The sequence below is a fragment of the Gigantopelta aegis genome, chromosome 9, assembly GCF_016097555.1.
Source record: "Gigantopelta aegis isolate Gae_Host chromosome 9, Gae_host_genome, whole genome shotgun sequence".
NCBI lineage: Eukaryota > Metazoa > Mollusca > Gastropoda > Neomphalida > Peltospiridae > Gigantopelta > Gigantopelta aegis.
This window is the reverse complement of record NC_054707.1, coordinates 12886326-12914030: the sequence shown is the minus strand read 5'-3', so window position 1 is coordinate 12914030 and position 27705 is coordinate 12886326. Positions and strand designations below refer to the sequence as shown.

Below are 27705 nucleotides of genomic sequence, written 5' to 3'. Positions count from 1 at the left end.
CAATAAATAAATAAATAAAAACACTTTTATTTGTTGTACTACAGTTGTTATGTAGTATATCGTCAACGTCCCTAACGGCGTTATGCTTCCAACTCCGTTCACTTTGTTTTCCTCGTGCACAGTTCGCGCACTTAACATCCGTTTTGTTGTCGTCTGCTTGTCGTTCATTTGTGAGGTTTTTCTTCACAGTTCTAGAACATTTTCATTAACAATAAAGTTCAAACAAGTAAGTATCTAAATACAAAACTTTACAAACTCCTAAAACCATTAATTTTACTAAATCGCTTTTGTTTATTCCTTAAAATTACCGATATCGAGTCCACTTGACTCGTAGAAATTGACTTAAAATGGAGAAAGATGAGTTAACATTCGGTGTGTGTCACATGACTTCACACGTGCAAGACCAACACGGCCAGAGCATTTAATTTGTATTATGTTTAACACCCCTGTTGTTAGAATTTGTTTTCAATTATTATATTCGATCTGCAAAATGTATGCTACATGTTTGTGCTTCTACTTTAGTGAATAGTATTAATAATCCATTGATAACAGTTGTAAATAATATTTAGTGTATAAATTGTGTTAATTAAGAATCAATTTGTAAATAAAATGATATTTTACAAACTATTCACTGGTATGAACGTAATGCCTATGAGAATTGACAATAAGTGTTAGCGGTGGGTGTTGGTAAAACGCGAACTGGACCAGAACGCTTTACAAATTGAATTTTTCCTTTAGAAAAATATTAAACAAAGAGTTCGTCAACTGTGCATAGTTAAGAAACATATATTTGTTCATGTAGTGGCCTTAAAAATGAAAAATGACGAACCGTACATGCGATGTTCGATACTTTTTGAAAACGCATGCGCCTGAACGCATTTAGAAACGTCGCACTCTTTCCTGTTTACTGGAGGGTGTTTCACTTTTATTTACTAGAATGGATTTGTTTTACGCCCACGTTGTTGATTTTTTACGTTAATTGATTGAAATCTATTTTGTTTCACGTATCGTAGCTGAAAAATGTAGAATAGTATTTCCGTAAATATCGTATTCGTGTTTTTGTCGTTAGGTGAACGCAGTTTAGGTAGCACTATACCAATTAATTTCCGGCTGATAGAGAAGTTAACACCACAAGTCCTGTGATTGGTTATAAATGTGAGTGTGTTGGTTGTAAAATAAATTAGTTTCATCTGGGCTAAAAATGTATACAATTTTAATTCATCTAGTACCACTGTCTCAAGTAGCCTTGTGCTTGGAACATGTATGGGGTACATGTAAAAAAAAAAAGTACTAACATTTTGTGCGAAACTAGGGGTGTTGTAAAAACATCTGGTTATACCGAAAATGAGCCATGAAAGGTACCATTTTCTGCAGTTAATACTTTGAGGCAGGGGTTGTGGTACTGATATTTATGGGTCATAGTTTGGTTGATATATTGCATATAGTGTTTTTAAACACAAACGTTAACATGGTCGCCTATGGGATTTGAATTGGTATAGTCCAACGTCAATGGTACTTAAGTGATTAAAACCAGTGCGGGATACCTTCCCACCCACACCCCACCCACACCCAAAATCTCTTAAATGGTATGTGACCCCTCAGTTTCTTGCAGGTAGATTAAATGTGAGGTGCCACACTTGTTTTATTAGTGCATTGCCTAGGTTTGTTGATCAATATGTATATCAGTTTTATTGGTAAACGTTAACATTATCGGCAATAGGAATTAATTTAATACATTGGACCCTTATCAGTCGAAAAAAATAAACATTAGAGTTATCGCCCTTGAATTTTACCATCATGGCAGTGGGTGTAACTCGAAAAGGAATCGTTACGTTTGGAATCGGCTTGTTGCTTGGTTTTGCTGTCACGTACATGCTGACGTTTACTATGAGATATCGGAGTACATCCAATAACCTCATATACTCCAGTGGCTTCATTCCCAAAAGTCCGCACAGTCATGGAGAAATGGATCAATTCCGAGGACCGGACGAATCTGTTCATTGGTCAGACGAACACTCGCATTTACACGCAGGTGGGCTAACTCGGGTTACTTTCCTTCATTCACTGATTCAGTAGGTAAAACGTAAAAGCATGCCCAGTTTCCATTAGAACAGATCAAAGATTCAGAATACAGAAACTAGTTCCAGAGTAAAATGTATTCTGTCAATAGGCCTACAGGACAAAGTCTGAACCCAATTATAGGAGAAGCCATGTGTTTAGGGAAGTGACGTCACGTATCAGCATGCGCGCGCATCTGGTAGGCAGAAGTCTATCATAATGGCCATTAGTAACAAAGCGAACTAGCGTAGCGTGAATAGCAAAGAATGGCCAAAACGTGCTTAAATTACCGCTTGTAGCACGGGAGCGCTATTCTACATAGCTCCTGTATGGAGGAGATACATGTACTCTTTCCACCCATAAAATTTGACGATTGACCGAGTTCAAAACTATAGCAAACTTCCTTTTTTTTCTTTTTCTTTTCACCTGAATAAATATTTTTAGTCCATGTATTTTTAAAGCGTCTGGTCCATATTTTCAAGTAAAGCATTACAAACGAGCGCGCGCACACACAAATAAAAATAATAAAATAAAACGAGTAGGCCTATATTTTTTTATTTAAAACTGTTTAAAAGAAATAATTGGCCTACACTTTGTTAAAGGAAATTATTTCTTTAAACAATTTTAAATAACCCATATATATATTATATATATATATATATATATATATATATATATATATATATATATATATATATATATATATGAACATTTGTTACAAATGAACAACCAGTAGACAATATATAGAGACAGTAGTTATATATATATATAACACATCAGACTTGTCTACTGGTTCATTTGTAAGGCAACAACAATAAATTTAAACAAGTATCTTATTAGAAAACTTTACAAAAACTTTAAAACTATTAATTTTATCAAGTCCTTTTTTATTCCTTAAACTTGCTGATATCGGATACATATTAACACATTGTATTAAAATGGAGGAACCTAAATTTAGTTTCCATACATGTTCCATGACCACACATACATTGCTCCCTCTAGCTACAGCGTCCCTTTTTAAATATTAGTACAGAACTTAGCCTTTTAAACCGGATACATCTCAAATTTACTTGGTCCCTCACCTTTGTGGTTCCATCTTCAGAACATTTTGTAGCATTATTTTTTATATATATATATATACATAAAAATTGCCATTAATATTTTAATCGCCTAATCCCATGCAGGCCAGGACATAGTTTAATACGCAGTCGATCTAGGATTGATTCCTGTTGGTGGTCCTATAGGGCTATTTCTCATTCCAGCCAGTGCTCTACAACTGGTGTAACAAAGGCTACACTATTTATTATCCTGTCTGTGGGCTGATGCATATGCAAGATCCCTTATTGTTAATCGGAAAGAGTAATCCATTGTGTGACAGCAGCAGGTTTCCTCCCTAATATTATCTGTGTGATCCCTAAATATGTCCGACTCTATATATCCGTAATTAAAATGACTTGAGTGCATTGTTTAAATAAAAGATTCCTTCCTTTCAAATCTAAAAAGTGTCAGTTTACCTTTGACAAGAGGCACAGTTTCAAAGGCTATCACTTTCAAACCTGATTAATAAAGCAGTTAAAACAACAAATTACTGTAAATGGTAACAATACAATGTTTTAATGTAAGACACACATTAACACAATGCAATATCATTTGATCATTGGTTATAATGATAATAGAAAAAGAAAATAATAAATATGTGTTGTCTATTGTTTCTCGATATAATTTTATTGATTTTGTAAAGTCTGTTTTTATTAGAAAATAGAGATCCTGGTAAAAAAAAGATTAAATCCAAGTGTTATCAATGTCATCATCACATACTGAATAGCCCCAATAATATTGCACATGGTAGTTTGGAAAGTCAGTGAAAAAGGTTCTGGTATCCTTCTTATGCACAGAAACATGAGATACTGTAGAAAAGAATCGCTGGAATCTGATACCAGTGTTCTCCTTAGCATCCCTTAATTCACCCTAAAACTTAAACGCCCTTAATTCATCGTGAAAGGCCCATTTTTCATCCAAGAGTTGCCGGTTCTCTTTTTGTCCATAAACAGGGATCACTGATACCTAGAAAAAAATATGAAAATTGGTAAATTTCTATGATATATAAGTATGAAAGTTTTATATTGTGTATACTGAATATTATTGAAATATTTGAATACACATAAATGTATTTGTGAAGACATATTGACATCTGTCACTGATGACAATAATACTTATAAATACAATCAGCTTCCCCTTTTCTTTCTTTATTTGCTGCAAACAAATTCAGATAACTTATATAATAAATGCATGTAACATAATTTATGTTTTTAATAAAATATGGTGGCTATCACCAACTTGTGGATCAATATCCAGTTTTATTATTAGTATTTATTTATTTTTAATCCCAAAACAAATGATTTAATACATCTGATATCCCACCCTGAAATGTTTATACCTTTTATTTTATTTAAAAAAATCAACTTACACATTACAAATACACCTGTGGATCACTTCTTCAATAAAAAAAGTAAAAACATTATAATTAACATATAATATAATTAATAAATGGAAATATTTCAGAACCATTTTCATATGAAACAACAAATATATATGTTTGATTGCACACACCACACACACGCACGCACGCACACACACACACACACACAGCTCCCTGTTATTTAATTAAAAATATAAATACTCCAGCCACCTACATATTTTATGGCATAATACAATATAAAATATATTCAGATTTTTGTTTTACCCACTATAATGGATCTGTCAATACAAACAAAAAGTTACATAAAACGTTGTTTGTCGATTGACAGGCCTACTGTTCACAGGGTATCTTTGTTTCCATGTCAGTTTGGTGGGGGCTTTTATTATTATTATTTTTTATATTTTTATTATCTTTTCAACTTTTTCATTTCAATAAATACTGACGTGTATTAGTATTACGAATGAATAACATACAACAAACCTTGTATAAAATGACGATCTCCGTTGTGGGATGGGCAAAGTTGATTGTTGTCAGCTTTAACTATTCAACGTTTCGCTTCCACTGTATTTGATGAAACTAATTTCATAATCCTTACTACAGTGACTTGTGCATCTAAAACAACGTATGAAATTACCATGACAAAATACCATTCATCAAAACTAGTCTACACTGATTTAATTGACGGAAAAACATTCGATTGTTCATTACTACTAATGCCAGTATTGTCAACTGGTTTCTTGCCTACCAGCGCTCACGCGGTACCACGTGATCAAAACATGTGACGTCACCGTGGCTTCTCCTATTCAGCCAATTCAGTGAAATTGTTAACAACTACAATAAATTGCTCTCCTACCTTTAATTACCATTAGATTTCCCCCAAATTTTGTTCAGATGCAAATCGTAAAAAAGCCATTTACAGTGTCGTCGATATCGACTTCGCTGAGATGGTAAATTATATGCAGTTTTCTGCCGTCTACCATTTTCAATGATTTTTCTCGTTTAAATGGGGGTGGCTCAATATAACAATTGGTAATATGATGTTCATTCATTGGCAAGACTTCCGAACATTCCAACATTCATTTCATTCAGGGTTAGGGTTAGTGATAGTATTAGCATGTATCATTGTATGCTAGACTGTTCGGACGTCTTTTCCATTCATTTATAAGCCCCATCAAAAAATCCCTCTTTACACTGATGAGATGGGGGGGGGGGGGGGGCAGATATTTTCCCATACTCTTGAAAAGTATTCGGTATAAATACTATAATATTCGCCTGGTGTTTGGACAAAAGGTGGAGAAAATCTAACGGTAATTAAAGGTAGGAGAGTAATTTATTGTAGGCTAGTTGTTAACAATTTGGTTCAGACTTTAGAGAAGATAATTGTATTGTTTGCCCATGGAATCAATGGATGTTAAATAATTTTCAGATGGACTTTCCTTTGGCACTGTCACTAACCCTAGTAACCCTAACTCTAATTATGATAAGTATTTATAATGTTCTTTATACGTGACAGTGCCAAAGGAAAGTCCTACCTAATTTTCAAGACTAGAACAGTTGCTGTACAGCCACTGTTAAATTTGAGTCCTGGTTCATCATTCAGTGCTGGTATTCAATAATTGTATGCTAATGTGAGTGTAACAGATGGCTGACTGTTTAAATGTAAATTTACTGGCACAAACCGAACAATTTATACATGATTATATACACGGGCTGATAATATCATATATACATTTGTACATAGTTGATTGAAGTTGTATAATAATATATGTCATTGCAACTATATGTATATGTAACTAGCAGCACTTGATAGAAATAAGCAGACAATTTCACTTAGTCCACGGGGGACAAGAACATGTAGAAATCTGCCAATATTTATACATGTCCAAATAAGTGTTTATTTTTATTCAAGTGCATGGACAATATTTTTCACTGATTAAAATGAAACTGCACTGAACATTTTCTCTTGTCCACCAGACAACCATTATGGTACATTTTGCTTGTCCTTGGAAGCAGATGTTTACTTTTCGAGACAAACGGACAAGTGCTTATTTCAAACACGTACTGTGTCATCTAGACATCTTTGGTTGATGCACATGTACATTTGATATTAAAATTAAATTATAATTAACAAACTCTGTTGAACCTAAACTAACTTTATTATATTGCTTGACTATAAATGTGACAGGTGTTAAGTACAATTTACTATTAAAATTAAATTGGTAGTTTTTGAGTTTTTTGTTTTATATTTTGCTTGTGGAATCTTAAATATACATCCATGATTGTTAGTTCTCACTCCGACTACATAGTACACATGTATGTACATACATGTATAAAATATAACAATATAACCTGTACTAACCTTAAGTTAAAGTGTAGCCTGTTATTTTTTATTTGCACAGTCCATTAACAATAAACAAATGATGGTGAATCATTAAACATAATTTTCATTTCACAATTACATGTACATGATGGTCACACACAAAATGGACCTAATGAAGGGCTTCTAGAATTTTTTATGAAATTCACAAGCCATGGGATCAGTAATTTGTTTACTTTACTAGCCACGATTCAGAATTCACTAGCCTTACCAGGCCTCGAAACTTGTCAGTAAATATGGTGGCCCAAAAATTAATAATTGATGTTGGCAAATTATGGTAAGTGAACCACAAACCACAAGCAAGATTGTAATGTGGAATAAATAGATGCAATACAAATATTAATAGTGGCTCATATGTTATAGCTCTAAAGTAGATCACCCAGTATTATTTGGATGATTAACACCATTATTTTATTTAAGTTGCCCAAATGGGACATTTGGCGACCTGGCCACAGGCCGTTTCGAGCCCAGCTTACTTTACTTTAAGTTAATACAATTTTGCTAAATATTAGTAATACTTGAATATTTCACCTTTAGAGGGAACTAGAGCTTAAAAACACTAACATTGTTGGTGGGGGCAGGATATTCATATTTACCAAATAGATCTAACTGCAACATTTGACCCAAATCAATTCACTAGCCATTGGACGTGGCAATATTAGTTGTTTACTAGCCCAACAATGAATATAACTAGCCATGGGAATGGGGCTACCATAATCTAGAATCCCTGCCAAAAGGAAGTTGAAAGTTTCATTTCCATGGGTCATTCAGAAATGAAACGAACAAGTTATGGCCGCACTGGAACAAACGTAAATGTTAAATTTGGTGCTTTTGGTATAATTTACATGTAATTCGTTTTGTTTAAATGTGGGTTTTTTAATGGCAATAATGTCAAAGAACACAAATCCAGAATGATTATGAACCAAGATATGATGTGTTTTAATAACATTGGTTTTTATTGTTGTTGTTTTTTCTCTGTTTTACAAAGAGGAATCGAGCGACGTTGCTATTGAGCTGGCGAAGCGGGTGCGCGTGTTGTGCTGGGTGATGACAAATCCCAGCAATCACCAAGCCAAGGCGAAACACATCAAGGTGACGTGGGGCAAACGATGCAACATCCTTATCTTCATGAGCTCTGAGGCTGACCCACAATTACCAGCTGTTCGCTTGGAGGTAAACTAATGTGTACATGTAGAATACACACACGGCTGTAATCGTGAAGATCATTTCATACATTCATAAGGTACCTACAGACCTGTGTTAAAAAAACACCTACTGGTAGCATTTGTCTACTGATAAGCTTGGAAACGAACCTGCATGGTAGCAAAAGCTGACCAGGCTAGCTCTGCCACTCGCCAAATTTGCCAATTGCGAATTTCAGGAACAATTGGCAAATTTTATTTAGATTTGGCAAAAACATTTCTAGTATTGATTGGTATTTTATTGCAAAATACCAGTGGATTTTGCATATTTAAAGATAATTTGGCAAATTGTTTTGCTCATCAAGAGCTAGCCCTGCTGACTAAACCACTAAATCCTGCTGGCATACATGTAGCTCTCTCTGTCATTGACACATACAAGTCCCCTCACCAAATAAGTGAATGGACCTTGAGGGTGCTACAATCGGTGATAATCTTCATGGATTAATTAATAAGGATGATTTAAAAAAAATCTTTTTAATTTGGATGCCCTGCACTTTATTTACTATATATACAATACAGGGGTGGGGAAAAATAAAATTGTCAATCAGTCCCATTTGATGTCGTCACTACCGGGGGGGATGGAAGGAAGAAACAAAAAAAAAAGAAAACAAAACCATTTAAAAAGCGATATTTGCCAAATAGTGTGGGGTTTTTTTAAAATCATAGTGATATTTGTTTGTATAGTTTTATCTTGAATCATGAATGCGAAACGATAAACATGAAAACATGAAGAATTTTTTTTTAATCACACACAAATTGTATATATTTTACATAACAGAATAAATAATATAAAAAAGGAATAAAAGTTATGAATTTTAATTCCCATATATGTATAAAAAGTATGAGTATTCAGTACTGTGTCCTGAAAATTAATAAAAGATGGCACCGTTGGAAGCGTTTGACAGCCTAAGCTACCACATGTTTAGACAAAGAGAGTAATAACGTAATCACTGATTGGATGAAATGTGACTTCTACTGGCTCTTGAGATAACAGTACATGTAGCTGTTCTGCTTACTCCCACTTGTTAAAAAAAAGGTGGAAACCTTTTGTTAATTTTAAAATCCTTTATAATTATTGGATACACTACATTGAACAGTCAACAATAAATACATTTATAGATTATTTCATTATATTTTATGCTATTTGAAGCAGTTTGTATTGCACAAAAGCCTCTTGCTTTCAGACTAGGACACTCGACCTGACAGAGCTCCGTACACAGGTGTTGATTGTAACCAGTTGCAAATTCTGGGTCCTTTGTTTTAATTGGAGTGTAATACCTTGATGGCTTTTTAAACCAAGAATGGTGCTATCATTAACGTCTGTTTAATCTCTTGACCGGCTCAGCGACTTTGATAAATGTCTAGCCTAGTGGCAGTCGATTGACACTACTGTAGGTCCAACTTCAGTGATAGGCAGACTTTAAAATCACAAATGTCTGAAACACCAGCCATATTGACCACTATTTATTTATTATCTTAAATCATGCCTGAGATACCAATGTCTGGGGTGGCCGGTCCACTTGACCAATAGGAATTTGTTCCAATAATAGAAATGGACAGGTGCTTCGGACCGACAAGAATGATAAACGCGCGTTTTTCAAAAATAATTTCGGTCTCAGAGATCAGGATCAGTCCCAGACCGGTAAAAAAAATTGCTTTTCCCCACCCCTGATACAATATACACAGTACTATACAATATATATATATATATATATATATATATATATTTATATATATATATATATATATATATATATATATATATATATATATATATATCCCACTGACATTTTAAAAAAATAATTCCAGGTTAGTGAAGGCCGGGACAATCTATGGGCGAAGACAAAAGAAGCATTTAAATATGTTCACAAACATCATTTGAATGACGCTGACTGGTTTTTTAAAGCGGATGATGATACATACACCATTGTTGAAAACATGAGATACTTTTTAAGTGACAAGGACCCCAATTCCCCTGTTTACTATGGTCGACGGTTTAAACCGTATGTTTCCCAGGGCTACATGAGTGGGGGTGCTGGCTATGTGTTAAGCCGGGAAGCTCTTGTCCGCTTCATCACGAAGGCCGCTTCGAACAGTGACAAGTGTCGGGCTGACAGCGGGGGAGCGGAAGATCTTGAAATGGGGAAGTGTTTGCAGAACATCGGCGTCAAGGCTGGAGACTCGCGGGACGAACTCGGCAGGGAGCGCTTTCATCCATTCATTCCTGAACACCACCTCATACCGGGAATACTACCATCGGACATGTGGTACTTCAACTACAACTTCTACCCAGCCAAGCAGGTCAGAGAATTTCACTTTTAGTTTTAACCAAGAAATATTATATAGTATTTAATTAGTATACAGTAGGTTTGAGAATTTTACTTTTAAATAAATATTTTATATATTTCTGTAGTATACTGTAGGTTTGATAGTTTCACTTTAAGCCAAATATTATGTACTGTACTATAGGTTTGAAAAATTCCCTTCCAACCGGTAAATATTACCTATATGTAGTAGGTAGGTTTACGGGTTTCACGCTTAAACCAATCAATATTATATATATTATATACATTGTAGTACATTTAAAGAATTTCAATTTTAACCAATATTATGTAGTATTTACAAGTTACATTTGGTCTTTGAAAATTCAGAAATTGTTAATCCCATTTTATTTTACGTCCTGTAAAATTCCAAACTAGATTTGCAAGAGCCAAACATTTGTTTATGCAATTTTTGGAGGCTTATTATGGTTACCTTGAATCAAACTGGTTCCTAATGGTGATAAAAACATATAAAAAGACAGTGGCACAATTTCCATGACTTTTGTAAATTATTTTTACTTTCATTTCTCGGTCATTTTTGCTAAAATGTGCAGTTCATTTGAAAATTATACATGTTTGGTTTCACTGCTACAGGTTTTCACTTTGATGGCTAGACATATGTTTATAAGATAGGATGACAGAGGGTCATCAGTGTAACAAATGGTAATGGTATGGTTATTTCAAGTTTTGTTCAAGTTTACACATTTATTCATTATTTTGTTTTTGTTTTATGTTCAACTTCAAGTTTCAGACATCAACATGAAAACAATTGAGGGGATTAATTGTTCCCCTAACTCGGATTATGGGGAGCTATTTAAGATATTGCCAAACTACGTAGCCCAGTGGTAAAGCGTTCGGTCAGTCTGGGGTCGGTCTCCATCAATGGACCCATTGGGCTAAATTTCGCTCCAGCTAGTGCACCACGACTGGTATATCAAAGGCTGTGGTATGTGATAGCGTGTCTGTGGGATGGTGCATATAAAAGATCCCTTGCTGCTAATCGAAAAGAGTAGCCTATGAAGTGGCAACAGCAGGTTTCCTCTCAATATCTGTGTGGTCCTTAACCATATGTTCGACGCCATATAACTGTAAATAAAATGTGTTGAGTGCGTCGTTAAATAAAACATTTCCTTCCTTCCTTTTATTGTGGGAAGGTTTTGTTTTATATACGACTGTCTTTGACATGTCATATTATTTTATGGCATTGTCCGTCCATACGTCTGTCAACTTTTCATTTCCAGAGAATATCTGTCTAATCAATTCAGATAGGATCATCAAACCTTGCATGCAAGTACAACTTGTGACGGTGGTGTGTTTCATACTATAAAATAGGTCACCCTGACCTTTTCACATGCATATCATGTAGCTCATTGGTACTCCAGTTTTTTAATTGACATCCTAAGGTTAAGCTAAAAATGACCTACCTTGATCTAGTCTCAAGGGAGTGTTGGGGAGTGAGAGTGATAGGTCACCTTAATTGGCACAGTCTGACTTTTAATCAATATACATGAACATTAGCAGGTTTTGAGTTGGGCAAAACCATTAAAAAAAAATTGGAACTTTCAATATGGTGGAAATTCAACATTGCAGCATAAAAATTGAAATTGGTGGATCACAAATAAGACCATTTGAAACAACACGTAGCTTGTAATATATTGTTCTTATGCTTTTAGGGTATCAAAATACATTTTTGGTACTCGTCTATAGCACATTTTGACATTTTTCTATACTGTCATCCAAGATGGCTGCCCAAAACCATAAGTCTTATCTTTAACAATGATCTGCCATGGTGGATCCATTCACCTGATTGGGTTTTTTTTCTCATTCCAACCAGTGCCCCAGAACTGGTCAAAGGCTGTGGTATGTGCTTTCTTGTCTGGGGAAAGTGATAAAAGAACCCTTGCTAATAATGGGAAAATGTAGCGGGTTTCCTCTCTAAGACTGTCAGAGTTACCAAATGTGTGACATCCAATAGCTGATGATTAATTATTCAATGTGCTCTAGTGGTGTTTCTTTGACATTGATCTGAGACGGTCATGAATTACTTAAAATATAAAGAGAATCACTCATTTCTTTATATGATTACAGCAAATCTTTAGCAATGTTTACCACAGTAAAGTGTTCAACGCTTCATTGAACTCATTTAGATTGACATCAGTTTGGCTAGTACTAATGTTATCAATATCATGCTACGGTGCACTTTGAGATTACCTCGTAATACCAGTGTAAGTGCCCACAGGCAATTATCGGTAGTCTTTCTTTAGATGGAAAATGTACAGGGCTAGCTCTGGCACTCACCATATTTGCGAATTTTGAAAGCAATCGGTGAATTTTATTTCAATTTGGCGAAATAATTTTATGTAATAACTGACATTTTTTAAAGAAAATAACTTGATTTCTGCCATTTTTTAAGTTTAATAAACAATTTGGCGAATTGTTTTGCTCACCCAGAGCTATAGCCCTGATGTCCTTTGTCTTAAGGTCTTAAAGTGTGATGTCCTTCGCATAACATACAATGTAGTTCTATAGGTACATTCGGTCGACCTTGTTAGAATCTTTAATATCTTGTTTTGTACTCTTATGAAGGGGTGGGACGTAGCCCAGTGGTAAAGCGCACACCTGATGAGCGGTCGGTCTGGGATCGATCCCCATCGGTGGGCCCATTGGGTTATTTCTTGTTCCAGCCAGTGCACCACGACTGGTATATCAAAGGCTATGGTATATGCTGTCCTGTGTGGGATGGTGCATATAAAAGATCCCTTGCTACTAATGAAAAAATATAGCGGGTTTCCTGTCTATGATTGTCAAAATGACCAAATGTTTGACATCCAATAGCTGATGATTAATAAATCAGTGTGCTCTAGTGGTGCCGTTAAACAAAACAAACTCTCTTTTTTGTACTCTTTATGAGTGCAGCTATAAGCTATACTCCATCAGGTTATGGTAGACCACATATATTATAATTATGTGAAATTCCTGTTTGTTCTAAAGTTTGGTTTGTTTAATGACACCTCTACAGCACATTGATTTATTAATCATCCGGCTACTGGATGTCAAACATTTGGTAATTTTGACATACATGTATAGTGTAAGAAATGAAACCCGCTACATTTTTAGCAAGAGATATTTTATATGCACCATCCCATAGACAAGATAGCACATACCACAGCCTTTGATATACCAGCCATGGTGCACTGGCTGGAGTGAGAAATAGCCTAATGGGCCCACCGACAGGGATCAATCCCAGACCGACTGTGCATCAGGCAAGTGCTTTACCTCTGGGCTATGTCACGCCCCCCGGTTTGTTCTAGTCAAATGAGGTACCTAATGGGTTTTCATTAAATAAATGCATTGTTTCCTGTTACTCAACTTTCTCATACTTGTAGTCAACATGATAGCATTTTGTTTTTCAGCTGTACTTTTTAGTTGGATGTTATAAGTTAGTATACTATTTAAAATAATACAAATGGGATACTGCTTACCTACCAAGTGACACTGCTGAGATGTTTCTTCTGGTTGCACAATATTTGCTTCTATTTAACTTTTACTCTTTTTTTTTTTTTAAACTGATGGCTATTTTTAAATTTCTTTTCTTGGAGTTTGTTTTATTTGTTGCTATTTTTTAAGGATTTCTTTTGATTTCTTTTTGCTTAATTGTAGATTTTACATACATGTTACTTAATTGTACATGTATGTAGTTAATAGTTTAAATGGAAATATTTGCAAAGTGGGATTTGGTTGTTGAAATCATGGTGAAAGTAACTCTTTGATTGATAGTATGATACTGGAACGGATAAAGGATTATATTGTATTTTTACAGTAGCATTATTGAAGTTAGCATTGTAAGTGTCTTTTCTTTAAAACATTTAGCATTTTAGCAGATAAACAAAGAAAAGAACTACCAGTATGAGTAATAGAGGTATTGTTTCGTCCGGGATCGTGTCGTTGGCCCTGCCAGTGGTTCGATCCTGGAGGGATATGCTGTTGACCCTGCCAGTGGTTCGATCCTGGAGGGACGTGTCATTAACCCTGCCAGTGGTTCGATCTTGGAGGGAAGTGTCATTGGCCCTGCCAGTGGTTCGATCCTGGAGGACGTGTGGTTGGCCCTGCCAGTAGTTCAATTCTGGAGGACGTGTGGTTGGCCCTGCCAGTAGTTCAATTCTGGAGGACGTGTGGTTGGCCCTGCCAGTAGTTCAATCCTGGAGGGACTTGCCATTGGCCCTGCCAGTGGTTCAATCCTGGAGGGACGTGTCATTGCCCTGGAGGGCACATGTGTAGTGGCACATAAAAAGAATAAGAGAAAGAAAGAAAGAATAGAGGTATAACAATTATTATTAGATTGACAAACCTACACCAGCAGGCATTGATAAGTTCTCCAACCCGTGCACCACAAATGGTCAAAGGTCATGGTATGTGCTTTCCTGTCTGTAGGAAAGTGCATATAAAAGATCCCTTGCTGCATTAGGAATTTGTAGCGAGTTTTCTCTGATGACTACCTGTATGTGTCAGAATAACTAAATGTTTGACATCCAATAGCCAATGATTACCATAATTAATCAATGTGCTCTAGTGGTGTCATTAAACAAAATTTGTTTTGATTTAAGTTCTAAATTGATCATTTGGGTTGCCAGAAGGTTACCATTCTTTATTCTTAGTAGCATGTGATCTAACAAAAACAAACCCTCGTACGCTTTGACCAGTTGTATTTTATTTGTATAATATAAGATACACACATACAAATATCAATACAATGGCAATGATAACAGCAGTGAGAACTGTTAACTTGATATTTTTGTCAAAGTATATTTAGGTTACCAGCAGGTCGGTGAATTGTGGTACCTTGTGCATGGGTTAACACCGCAATACAAGGTACTGTGCTTGTCTCGGTGCCTGCAGTAACACGCTTTATTACCCCTCAGCAGGCACTCATAACGGGGAAAATAAAAATCAGAATTTCTCACTGAGGAATTATCATGCATTGGTCTAACGAACAATACTATTGGATTATTTGGCGCTTATAAACCAATGACCTTGTCGGTACTATATATGACGTCATCACAATTTGGCAAACACACACAATGACATCATGTAGTTTAAAGAGTTTGCGTTTACGGCTGTCTTGTTTTTGGTGTTAAAGTTATATCAAAATGTCATTTTAATGCACTTCATTATAGAGTTTGTACCAGAATAAAGAGAACTTTTGTTTTTGAAAATTATTTATGAATGTGATAAAATAACAAAGTTATAGCAATATTCAGAACTGTGTAAAGTGGTTTATATCGTTTCTATACATGTACGTGCATGTGTGTCGAAATAAAGCCTTTTAGAGAAAAAATAGCTGAGGTAATAAATAGAATAACAAACTCAGTACCAGTTATTATCAAATTTATGTCCCTTATGAAATAATTTTCATTTGTTATTCACTATAGCTCGTGACAACTGAAAAGTATTTCACTCATGACATAAATTTTATAATAACTGGAAACTTGTTTATTATGTATGTAGTAGGTGTACAGTTTCTGTTAAAGTTTGGTATGTCACAACAGTTACGTGAATTATAATAATACCAAATAGAAAATGCCACATTTCTAATCCATATCAACTAATGTTTATCTAGTTAAAATGTACCAGTAAGTTTGGCCCCAGTTGTAGGTTTTGGCAATGACTTGTACAATTAGCCTTGAGCATAATTAATACCCAGTGGGAGGAGAGAGCTTTTCTACAGATCTTTCTATCCAGACATTTCGTGTATACATAGTGAAACCTCTTTAAACCAGATGTCCATGGGACCAAGAGAAAAGTCTCCTTTTAAGAGGTGTCTGGTTTAGAGAGGTTTTGTTCTGTACTGATATTTAATAAGGGAAGGTGAAAAACATTTAGGTTTGAGGGAATTTCTTTTAAAAGCAGATATTACTGAACTTTGGTTTTGAGGGGTTTTACTTTATACGAGTATAACAATTTAGATTTATTAAAAGTCGTATTTTGAGATTTTCAGAATACGGGTATAACATTCAAAAAGTAGTACACATATTGTTTACAAAATAAAGATGAACGTTTAGTGTTATCATTAGCAAGATTAATTCAAATTTAATTTTAAGTATTGTCTGTTATTTCTTTTACATTCATCTGGGTATGAAGAAAACAAATCACCTGCAAACAGTGTGAATCAGTGAAGTTGTTCTCACATAAGTTTGTAGATTGATTTTTTTTTTGTTCGTACCCAGATGAATGTAAAAGAAATAACAGACAATACTTACAATTAAATTTGAATTAATCTTGCTAATGATAACACTAAACGTTCATCTTTATTTTGACTAATTTGTGGTTCATAAACGTGCCCATATAAAATGATGTTATCAGATATGATGTTCCCTGATGATGTAATTTTTACATTCATTGAGAATTAATAAACTACCGTTGCTACCAGGGCTGGATTTAGACTTTGGGTGGCCCGGGACACTTCAGGTTCAGGGGCCCCTCAACATAGAAATGAAATTACATGACATATAAAAAAAAAAACCCACCTAATTTTATGATTATTACATTTTTTTTAAAGGAAGTCCTTAGTCTGGGGGGGCCCCCTCTGGCAGGAGGGCTCGGGGCAATTGCCCCCTTTGCCCCCTTATAAATCTGGCACTGGTTGCTACATCTGGACTAATGGGATGACGTTAAATTGTAATGAATATAAGGGAAATTTAATTATTACAGATTGACAATTTAATGTTCTGGATATACATGTTCTTAACCCTGGCGTTTCCAGCTTTAATAGGAAAGACATTTTTATCATTAGTTATCTTGGAAAGTGATATTTTAATCAGTTTGTGAAATGCATGTATCTATGTCCATTATGGTACTTTGTGGCCAGCAGTGGAATATGCTGAGTCTGGCAACTAGCCAATGATTGCTGTAATATACAAATTATGAGACACACGTGCAATAGCTGACTACCTGTATGTATTACTAATACTGTTAATACCTATATCGTTATCTGTACACACGCATGTTGCAGGCCCTGACCTAGTTGATACAGGCAGGTTGTGTTCATGCAATGCTATTAAATGTAATCAGACCCGAATTTTATTACTTACAATGTCCGAATATCCGTAATTTTGTCCATCTGTGTGTGTGTATGTGTTATGATCCAGGCAAAATTGCATTGGCAAATCAAAGTGTTCATTCATCCGAGTGTACACTTTATCATACGAGCTTTGAGGAATTATACATTCTTTGTCTCGAGTGAATAAATGTAAACCCAAGCCTTTGACAAGGCTTTTACCACATTTATTCATGGGGGACAGATAATTTGTAGCTTTCAGTAGCAAGTTGGTTATTCTCTTTATAACCCATTATCACTTTAACTGGTTTTTAATGTAAAAATTCGTCTGCCATCTACAACAAAGCTATCAGCCATTACGTCATGTAACCGTATGCACATTATGTGACATAATGTACCGGTAAGTGATATGGCATTGCATGGCAGCATTCTTTTTACAGCCAAATGTTTACAATATGACTGTGGTTGCATCAGAAAATAATTATTTTTCTATGCTATTAAGGCCACTGCTTATAAAAAATAAACCATTTCATGTCTATGAAACAAATGAGTCAAAATTTCCATCTAAATCTTTGTACATGTGTGTGTTATCTGACTCATTAATGGATCAGTGGGTGTGACAGCAATCTGCACACTGCAATTATTGAAAACTATTAACATATTATTTTGAGTCCATATGGGTAATAAGATAAAGTATTATTGGTTTCAGTTTAATATTTTGTCTTACTTTTTGATCATGCATCACAGTGGAAGTTAGTTATGTCTAATGAGCGTCTTAGCTGAAACAGGTGGAGATAACTCTATTCCAGATGACGCGACGATCGACAGGGTCCCAGAAACCTGGTTTGTCTCTGACTGGCTTCAGGTTATAAGCAACCAACTGAGTGACTTGAAATTACGTACCAGTTTGTTTTAACAGTAAAGTAATATTTTAAATATCAGAATGTGTTTTGTTGCATTTTTCTTAATGTCTATCTAATTGGGAAAAGTACATAAAGCAAATTTGGGTGGCAAAGTTGAGTTTTTATGCGGCAAAGTATACCCATGCACACATTTTATACAGTGTTAACACGAACGCATTGAGTATGATACAAAATATATATTTATTACTTTTACTGTTAATGTCTTTTCCACCATATCTAAGTATATAAAATACTAGACCGCCCTGTGTAGGAACGTCCTGTATAGAGCCGTCATCACTATATATATATATATATATAACAACAAAAACACGAATACGATATTTACGGAAATATTATTCTACATTTTTCAGCTACGATACGTGAAACAAAATAGATTTTAATCATTTAACGTAAAAAATCTACAATTTGGATGTAAAACAAATCCATTCTAGTAAACAGTGAAACACCCTACAGTAAACAGGAAAAAGTGCGACATTTCTAACTGCTTTCAGGCGCATGCATTTGCAAAAAGTATCGTAATGCACATGTGCAGTTCCTCATTTTCCATTTTTAAGACAACTACATGTACATGAAAAAATTAATTATGCACAGTTGCCGAACACTTGATTTATTCAATTTTTTTGAAAGGAAAAATTCAATTTGTCAAGCATTCTGGTCCAGTCCATGTTTTATCAACACACATCGCTCACACTTGATGTCAATACTGATAGGCATTACATCCATACCTGCACATAGTTTGTAAAATATTTTCTTTTTTAATGAATTGATTTTAAATTAACAAAATTTATATACTCAAAATTATTTACAACTGTTATGAATGTATTATGAATACAATTCACTACAATAGAGGCACAAAAATGTAGCATACCTTTTGCAGATCGAATATAATAATTGAAAACAAATTCTAACAACAGGGGTCCTAAAAATCATAAAAATTAAATTCTTTGGCCTTGTTGATCTGGCACGTGTGAGGTCATGCGACACGCACCGAAAGTTAATTCGTCTTTCTCCATTTTAAGTCAATTTCTACCAGTCATGTGGATCCGATATCGGTAATTTTAAGGAATAAACAAAAACGACTTAGTAAAATTAATGGTTTTAGGGGTTTGTAAAATTTTGTATTTAGATACTTAGATACAACAAAAGGATGTTGATTGCGCGAACCGTGCACGAGAAAACAAAGTGAATTTGAAGCATAACGCAGTTAGGGACGTTGACGATACATATGCACATATACATTTTATTGATTATTATCCACAATATACATATATTTTCTTTATTATTACTGACTTCCACCCTCATATCTCAGTACACGTGTAGACAAACGTCAACTGGTAACGACTGGTAACCATTCACTGCAGCGTATACTATAGACCGTCCTGTGCAGAACCGTGCTGTGTAGGAACGTCCTGTACAGAGCCGATACGGTTTTGGTCCGTTAAGATCGTGGTATAACAAAGAATGACAAAGCAATGAAAAAATACAGCTATTGTCCGAGTTTGTTGGACCCTGACGAGTAACGCGCCACCTGTTTTATTATCTCCCCTGTTTTGAGCTAAGACGCCCATTGGGTTATATGTACTAAAACTTTGTATAATCTATAATATAATGTGCAAGGCCTTTTTTAACAGTTTCCTAATTTCATGCATCACAATGGAAGTTAGTTATCACTAATTGGGTTATATGTACTAAAACTTTGTATAATCTATAATATAATGTGCAAGGCCTTTTTAACAGTTTCCTATCATTCTGACCTTCTCCCCTCTTTTGATGTGCACTGCCGACAGCCTTGTTTGTTTTTACTCGATGCCGCACTTCGCATGAATCTTTTTGTGCTCTGGTCCAGTCAACTACTGAACACACATCATACTAAATATTGATTACAAAGATGAATTTCATGCAGTGGAGGGGCGAGATGTAGCCCAGTCGTAAAGCGCTCGCTTGATGCATGGTCGGTTTGGGATCGATCCCCGTCAGTGGGCCCATTGGGCTATTTCTCGCTCCAGCCAGTGCACCACGACTGGTACATCAAAGGCCGTGGTATGTGCTATCCTGTCTATGGGATGGTGCATATAAAAGATCCCTTGCTGCTAATCGAAAAGACTAGCTTATGAAATGGCGACAGCGGGTTTCCTCCCTCAATATCTGTGTGGTCCTTAACCATATGTTCGATTCCATATAACGTAAATAAAATGTGTTGAGTGTAACGTTAAATAAACCATTTCCTTTCCATGCAGTGGATGTCACTATCTTTGTCACTTAACCTATTATTGGAACTTTCCCTTGTTTACATCTAGTAATACATATCAGTACAGTGAACCTACATGTATGTTTGTGATTTCAGGGGCCCGAGTGCTGTAGTGACTATGCTATAACATTCCACTATGTTCCTCCCAACCTAATGTACGTACTGGACTACATGATCTACCATCTCAAACCATATGGCATCCAGGTGAAACAGGTGAGTTCTTTGCATCTACATGTAGTTACAGTATATAGTGTATGTACTTTATACCATTTGTCAGTGTCATGATAACAGGTGGTGCACATAAATGATCGACCATCTCAAACCATACTGTCAGTGTTCATATAAAACAAGTGAGTTTTTCACTTCTAATTAGAGCCTTAACCATGTGTCTAACGCCATATAACCATAAATAAAATGTGTTGAGTGCATTGTTAAATAAAATATTTCCTTCCTTCTAATTAGAGTTTAAAAATACTTGTATTTTCTGTCATCTCACAGTCTTAATAACATATGCTACTAAAATTTTGCTACAGATATTTTGAAAAACACATGCCAGGTAAAGCAAATCCATTTATTATGTTCGATTCGTGACATATCTAAATGTAGTTGTGCCTTTCTATGGTGATGTCAGGGCTTCTAGAATTTTTATAAAAAAAACTAACCATGGGATCAGGGATTTGAAAGACTTACTAGCCATGTTTAGAAATTCACTAGCCCTACTTTAAGGTAATACAATTTTACTAAATAATAGTAATAATCATATGTCACCTAAAGAGGGAGATAGAGCTTTAAAAAACTAACATTGGAGGTTGGGATGAGGGGCTTTATATTCATATTTACAAAATAGACTTAATTGTAACATTTGATCTTTTTTTTTCACTAGCCGTCAGGCATGGCAGTAGTAGTTATTTACTAGCCCAACATTGAATATCACTAGCCATGGGAGTGGGGCTACCATAATCTTGAAGCCCTGGATGTACATGCATGTGGTATCCAAATTGCAGTTTCAGTTCAGAGGAGCTTGATGGTTCCAGCTTGGCCTCTTGTTTTCTGGGGGTGCAATGTAGCCCAGTGGTAAAGAGCATGTCTGATGCACAGTCAGAGTTTGGGATCAATTCCTGTCAGTGGGCCCATTGTGTTTCTTCTTGTTCCAGCCAGTGCTTCACAGCTGGTGTATCAAAGTCCATATAAAAGCTCCCTAGCTGTTAAATCAGTAGCCTATGAAGTGGTGGTCTCCTTAACCATGTGTCCAATGCCATTTCTTACACACCTGTTGGTGAGAACATCATTTGCTATTTTTTATAACACATACTTGTTAACACATGTACACGTGTTAACAATTTCAAGACATACGATCCAATGAAAAAACAGCACAATCAAAATCGATTACACTGACATATTATATATTTCTGTCAGAAAGACATTTTTGGGTATGGCGCTATGGAATTGAATGCAACCACAGTCAACAGGGAGTATTGGAGGCCTCCCCCAGAAAGAAAATGGGTTAAGTTTAGAGTTAGTGTTAAGAAAATCATACAGTAATGATAAGAGTAACTAATTATGTCTAAAAATTAACTTAAAAAATAAAATCTGCAAACAAAATTTGGGTATGACACCATACCCGTTTTACCCTCTGGCAGAAATCTACTATAGTTAACCTGACAATCATTTGTCTGTGACGTTTAAGTGCAAGGGCTGTAAATAACTTTTAGATGAAAAGATGTTAAAATTTGCTTACAGCCTGCCTTTTGAGGATGTGTAAGAAATAGAATAATATATTCGTGTCCATTAGATACCATTTATCTTACAACTCGTTTAAAAATGCATTAAACTCACATTCGCTTGTTAGATACATTTTAAAACAACTCGTAAGATAAACAGTATCTAACGGACACTCATGTATTATTGTCTATATAACTATAATTAAAATGTGTTGAGTGTATCATTAAATAAAACATGTCTTTCTTCGTGTTTACTTTTATGATTTATTCTTGTTGAAACACCATTGTACTTGAGATTGTTTTGTTTTTTATTTCAGCAATGTCCAGCTGACACCAATAAACAAGTGGCTGAACATAAACACACAGAGAAGGAAGCCGACAGCTCTGAACTTCTACTAGACAGTAACACCATAGTGAAGCCAAAGAGTGCAGATATCAAAGTTAACACACAGGCACCAGGAAGCTAACACTCATTTGTCCCCATCATGTCTGGTTACCCGGTCTACACATGGTCTGTCTGCTTTTCAAGCAAACTGTATGTTAGGGAAGTGGTGAATATTTATGTATGTCTGTGTTAGGGAAGTGGGGAACATGTCTGTCTGTGGCGGAAGAGGTCACTATTTGTGTGTGTGTGACAGGGAAATGGCAGGGAATATTTTGTCTTCAAAGCTTTGATTAGCAAAAGTTGTTAATTGAATGAAAATATATTAGCAGCTACTATTTAATGTTTAGAATTGTGTAGCAGTGTCTGAAACCTGCGTAGTGAATTGCAGCACAATACTAGACGAAGTGTTCCCTGAATGGAGACAATCTCTGTTTGTTATGTGACTGCTGAATGAAAAATAGATATGATTGTTTAACATGGGTCAAGTATTTCAAAAAAAAAAATTTTTGTTAATGAAGTAAATCCATAACAGTTTTCTCTGAAGTTGCATATAATTGTGACACTAGTTTCGAGCATCACTTTATGGCTTTCAAACCAGCCCTTGAAATTCACACCATCTTGCGACCATTTGGGTATCTTGTAACAATTTAGTGCAGATAATAAAGTACAGTCTTGACCATGAGAAAAATCAAGGCATGCTGAAGTTTTGAAGTTTCAAATGATATTCATTAAAATAAATTATTGCTAGGTGATCAATTTGCAGCTCTTAAATCTTTCCAGTCATTCGACATTTTTGGCAAATAATAATAAAAATGCTGTCGCTGATCAATTTTGCCACAGCTTTTTTGCAGCATCACTGCTGATTGCTGTAGTGAATTTCAGGGTCTGTAAAACTAAAGATTGACTTGTCTAACTTCAATATTTCGGTAGTTACGCCATGGCTGGGTTAATCTGCTTTGCTTTGATTACATAGTGTACCTTAGAGATGTTCAAGGTCATTGCTTTAGCAGGGGTGCAGAAATGGAAAATATTTAACTAGCCTGCCGGACCAGAATCAACTAAAATTTACTAGCCCACCAGAATCACTACTGGTCCGCCAGTCTAGAGAACAATATATTATTAACAATATTATAATATACAGTGTCTTCAGTTCAGTTCATATGCATGTATATAGATATGTTGACAAAACATTATTAAGAACACTTAGTAAGTGATCAACATCACGTGGTAAACGAAATAAAAAAGACAGGTAGACCATCGGACTGGTAGTTGTATTTTTGAATTCGTCCATCAGAATTTTTACTCGCATTTGGCGACCGGGTCGAGTACTTTCTGCAAACCTGCTTTAGGGAAATGACAATATTACACAATACAAGTAGACTCTTACAGATTTGTATTAAATTGTTAGAAAAAAAAGAGAGGAAGAATCATGTTTATTATGTCCTTTATGTGCAACTGTAAAGTTGGTCAAATTATTGAAAAGCGTAAAAATTGGTATGTAAATCAAAAGGTTATTTTAACTCTATGTTTAAAAGTCGTTGTCCTGGCAAATTTTTATCTTTTACTATATTCATAGTTTTTAGAATGTAACAACAATCCACATGCTATTACAGGCATTGAAATAAGCAGTGTCTCTGGTAACCCATTTACAGGTTACCACAAAATATAGCCTGGTAAAGTATGGGTTACCGGTACCACAACTACACATGTATATGAAAGTTAGAATTGAATTCCTGGACGTTCAAAAATTGTATCGGTGCATGCGAACATCGGTACGAGAAACGAAATCCAGAAGTAAATTTATCTAGTGGGCGCTGCTTAAATGCAGATTGTCGTAATTGCTTGCAATTGCACAAGTGCACACAAACATCAGTGCAATTTTGTATGAGAAAACGAAACACGCACGTAAATTCATCTAGTGGATGCTGCTTAAACACGGAATGACTATAATTGCTTGCAATTGCACAAGTGAGCGTGAACATTGATGCAATTCCTTTTAAGAAAATGAAACGCAGAAGTCCGGAATGCATTGCCTGGAAACGAAACTACCGCCAATGTTGAAATTTGTGTCGAGAACGAAACACCGTTCTCGACTTTTCTTACATGCAGTAACCTCCTGGTAACCTGAACAACCGTTCTCGACTTATTTCAATGCCTGCTATTATATAACTACAAAAATTTCAGCAGATATTTCTCCCCTTTCTGTTTTTCTCAGGTTCACAGTAAATCTGAAGAGTACAGTTTCACTATTTTCCTTCAAATTGTCATTTGAGCTTTGTTCACCAATGATTGCTCTGGCATTACATTTGAGCTTTGTTCACCAATGTTTACTCTGGCATTACATTTGCCACCCCATCTTCACTACCATCATTCAAAAGTTTCAGATAGAAAGAAAATGTTTTTCATTTTTCAATAATTTCTTAGACATTCAGAGTCTGAGGTCGTGGGATTTAGCTCATGCAATGAGATGCTTGGGTTGTAGAATTGAATCTCTTTGGCAGAGTTTTGGTTTTTTTTACCCCTGGTATATCAAAAGCTGTGGTATGTGCTGTCCTGTGTGGAAAAAGAGATCCGTTGTTACTAAAATTCCTTTGAAGACCAAGCGTTACAATTGCCAAATGTTTGAAATCCAATTTGCAATGATTAATTAATCAATCTGCTCTAGTGGTGCTGTTAAACAACAACAACAAAAACGTTTGATATAATGTTTGTTTTTCCATGTATTAATTTCATTTCAACTTATTTTCATGGATATATCATATTAAGATTCAAGCACGCTGTCCTGGACACACACCTCAGCTATCTGGGTTGTCTATCCATTACATCATGTATTTAGACTTTGGATACTCAGGGGCGGATTATGCTTTAGGTAAGGGAGGGGGTGTTTCCGAAACAATGTGTAAATGTTTATAATTTGAAATTTTTCGTGGTGGAGTTGGGTTTTTTTAGCCCGGGGGGGGGGGGGTGTCCATACAACTGGGGAAACCCCCCATAATCCGCCCCTGATACTTCAACCATTATCTCATGCATGTGAATACAGTTGACTCATCAACACCATTACATCATGGTTATGATATGTTAACTGTATTTAGACTTTGGGTACTTCAACCATTATCTCATGAATCTGTCTGAATACAGGGTACTCATCTAAACCATGGTTCATTCCATTTCATGTTGATGTATGTTATCATTATTTTCCAATATCCACCTTTCATGTATTCAGATGTATAAATTTATTTATAATAATTTGGTGCTTTATTTATTGGCTTTTTAAAATTGTTTTTAAATGCCGTCTTCTTCTTCACGCAGGCTCTTACAGGCCTGCTGTTTTAACACCAATCAAAACAAGGTCTTATGATTTCATTGTGACTGGACATTCGTCTGTGTTGATTATCAAAATCTGTGTAATGACGTGTAAATATAGGGAATGACTGGTTATTGTCTTAAGATATCGGCTTTATCCTGCGATGGTTAGAATGGCAAATGCAGCGAGGTTTTGCCAAGCCGCATTCACCATTCGACCTGGGCAGGATAAAGCTGATACCTTAAGACAGTAACCAGTTATTTGTTTTATCCTGCAGTCCTACTGGAATATTTAGAAAATCATTATTTATTCCAGTTTTGTGTACGCAAATCGAGTATTATCCACCTAGCAAGGCTTTTTCCGTATGACATCATACATGTTACATGACATCATTATTTGTAAGACGCCAGCTATATTCTGTCATATTAATAAAGCATTTCTGGACTCATAAATAAATGTCCAAGTTTTGTATTGTTATCGCAAAGCTAAAAGTTATTTGTATTTACTGTACTTCAACAAATGATTAAAAGAGTATGTTTATTGAATGAAATACTCAAGTTGAGTCGGGCTTATGTCACGTGACCTATATTTTTTGTTCAGTGACAGAAAATATAGAGATTTATCTAGTCATCATATCTTGCCAAATGTATACAGTGATTACTGGATAAATAAAGAATAACATGTTAATCAGCCCTAAACATTCACATCATCGTGTGACTGCAGTTTAGTATTTGATTGAGGAATAAAATATTGTTTAAATCAACAAAGTCAGTGCCTGTTAATGATAAAAATTCTTTCACAGACCAATATTAAAACAGCTTTTAAGTTTATTTAACTTTATTTGCATCACCAAGTTTGAGGGCTGATTAAATGTTAGATGTTAGCTATATCCTGTAAAGATATGAAAGAGGAACTCTGCAAGGTTTTGTCAAAGGTTCCTGAACGAGATAAAGCCAATATCCTTTGTAATTAACCTGTTATTGTCTTTATCCTAAAGGCTTGCAGAAAATGTTGCAATTTTATTTAAATTAACTTATTAATTTAGGAATTAATAGGTTGTTTTAGCTCATCCAATGAAGAATAATGTTCTGAATTTGGTATGAAGTCGTGCTTCTGAACACTTCATTGTTTTGTGCAGCAGTTTCAGGCATATCAAAGGCCGGGAATAAATATGATTTCCCCCATCTCTTTTTGTTGGATTGCAGGATAAAAACAGTAACAGGTTAAGGATCAGGACTAGTTGTGGCACTTTCCTAATTCACCAATTGCCAATTTTAAAAGCAATTGGTGAATTTTATTTTAATTTGACAAAATAGGTTTATGTAATATAGATTGACATTTTGTTACAAAGTAACTGGTTTTCTGCTATTTTTGAAGTTTAATTGTTAACTTTTAATTGACACAAAACTTTATTTTTATATATCATATTAAAACTAACAATGTTAAAGGGACAGGCCCTAGTTTCAACCCGTGAAAATCAACACTAATAAGTTTAGTTAATCTACAAACCTGTAACACATTTGGATAAAGTTACAGTTTGAGTGAAACAGGAGTTCCTCTAAAAATAGACTAAAACTTGACTCCATAATTGTTACTTCTCAGACATTTTAAAAACATGAGAAATGCATTTCGT

General features: G+C 35.1%; 1 protein-coding gene across 1 annotated transcript; it reads left to right on the top strand.

The window, feature by feature from the left end:
- Nucleotides 1-1797: 1797 nt before the first annotated feature.
- LOC121381451 (glycoprotein-N-acetylgalactosamine 3-beta-galactosyltransferase 1-like) lies at nt 1798-27461 on the top strand. Its single transcript, XM_041510770.1, has 5 exons — nt 1798-2032; nt 7903-8087; nt 9926-10417; nt 20759-20875; nt 22701-27461. Exons 1-5 carry the CDS (start codon nt 1798-1800, stop codon nt 22848-22850), a joined length of 1179 nt encoding a protein of 392 aa, XP_041366704.1. The 3' UTR covers nt 22851-27461.
- Nucleotides 27462-27705: the final 244 nt, after the last annotated feature.

Excerpts from the sequence above, each read along its gene's own strand:
- LOC121381451 (XM_041510770.1), top strand. The coding sequence starts at position 1,798 with ATGGCAGTGGGTGTAACTCGAAAAGGAATCGTTACGTTTGGAATCGGC. Across the intron at positions 8,088-9,925 it reads TACCAGCTGTTCGCTTGGAG|GTTAGTGAAGGCCGGGACAA; the intron begins GTAAACTAATGT and ends AAATAATTCCAG. Across the intron at positions 10,418-20,758 it reads ACTTCTACCCAGCCAAGCAG|GGGCCCGAGTGCTGTAGTGA; the intron begins GTCAGAGAATTT and ends TTGTGATTTCAG.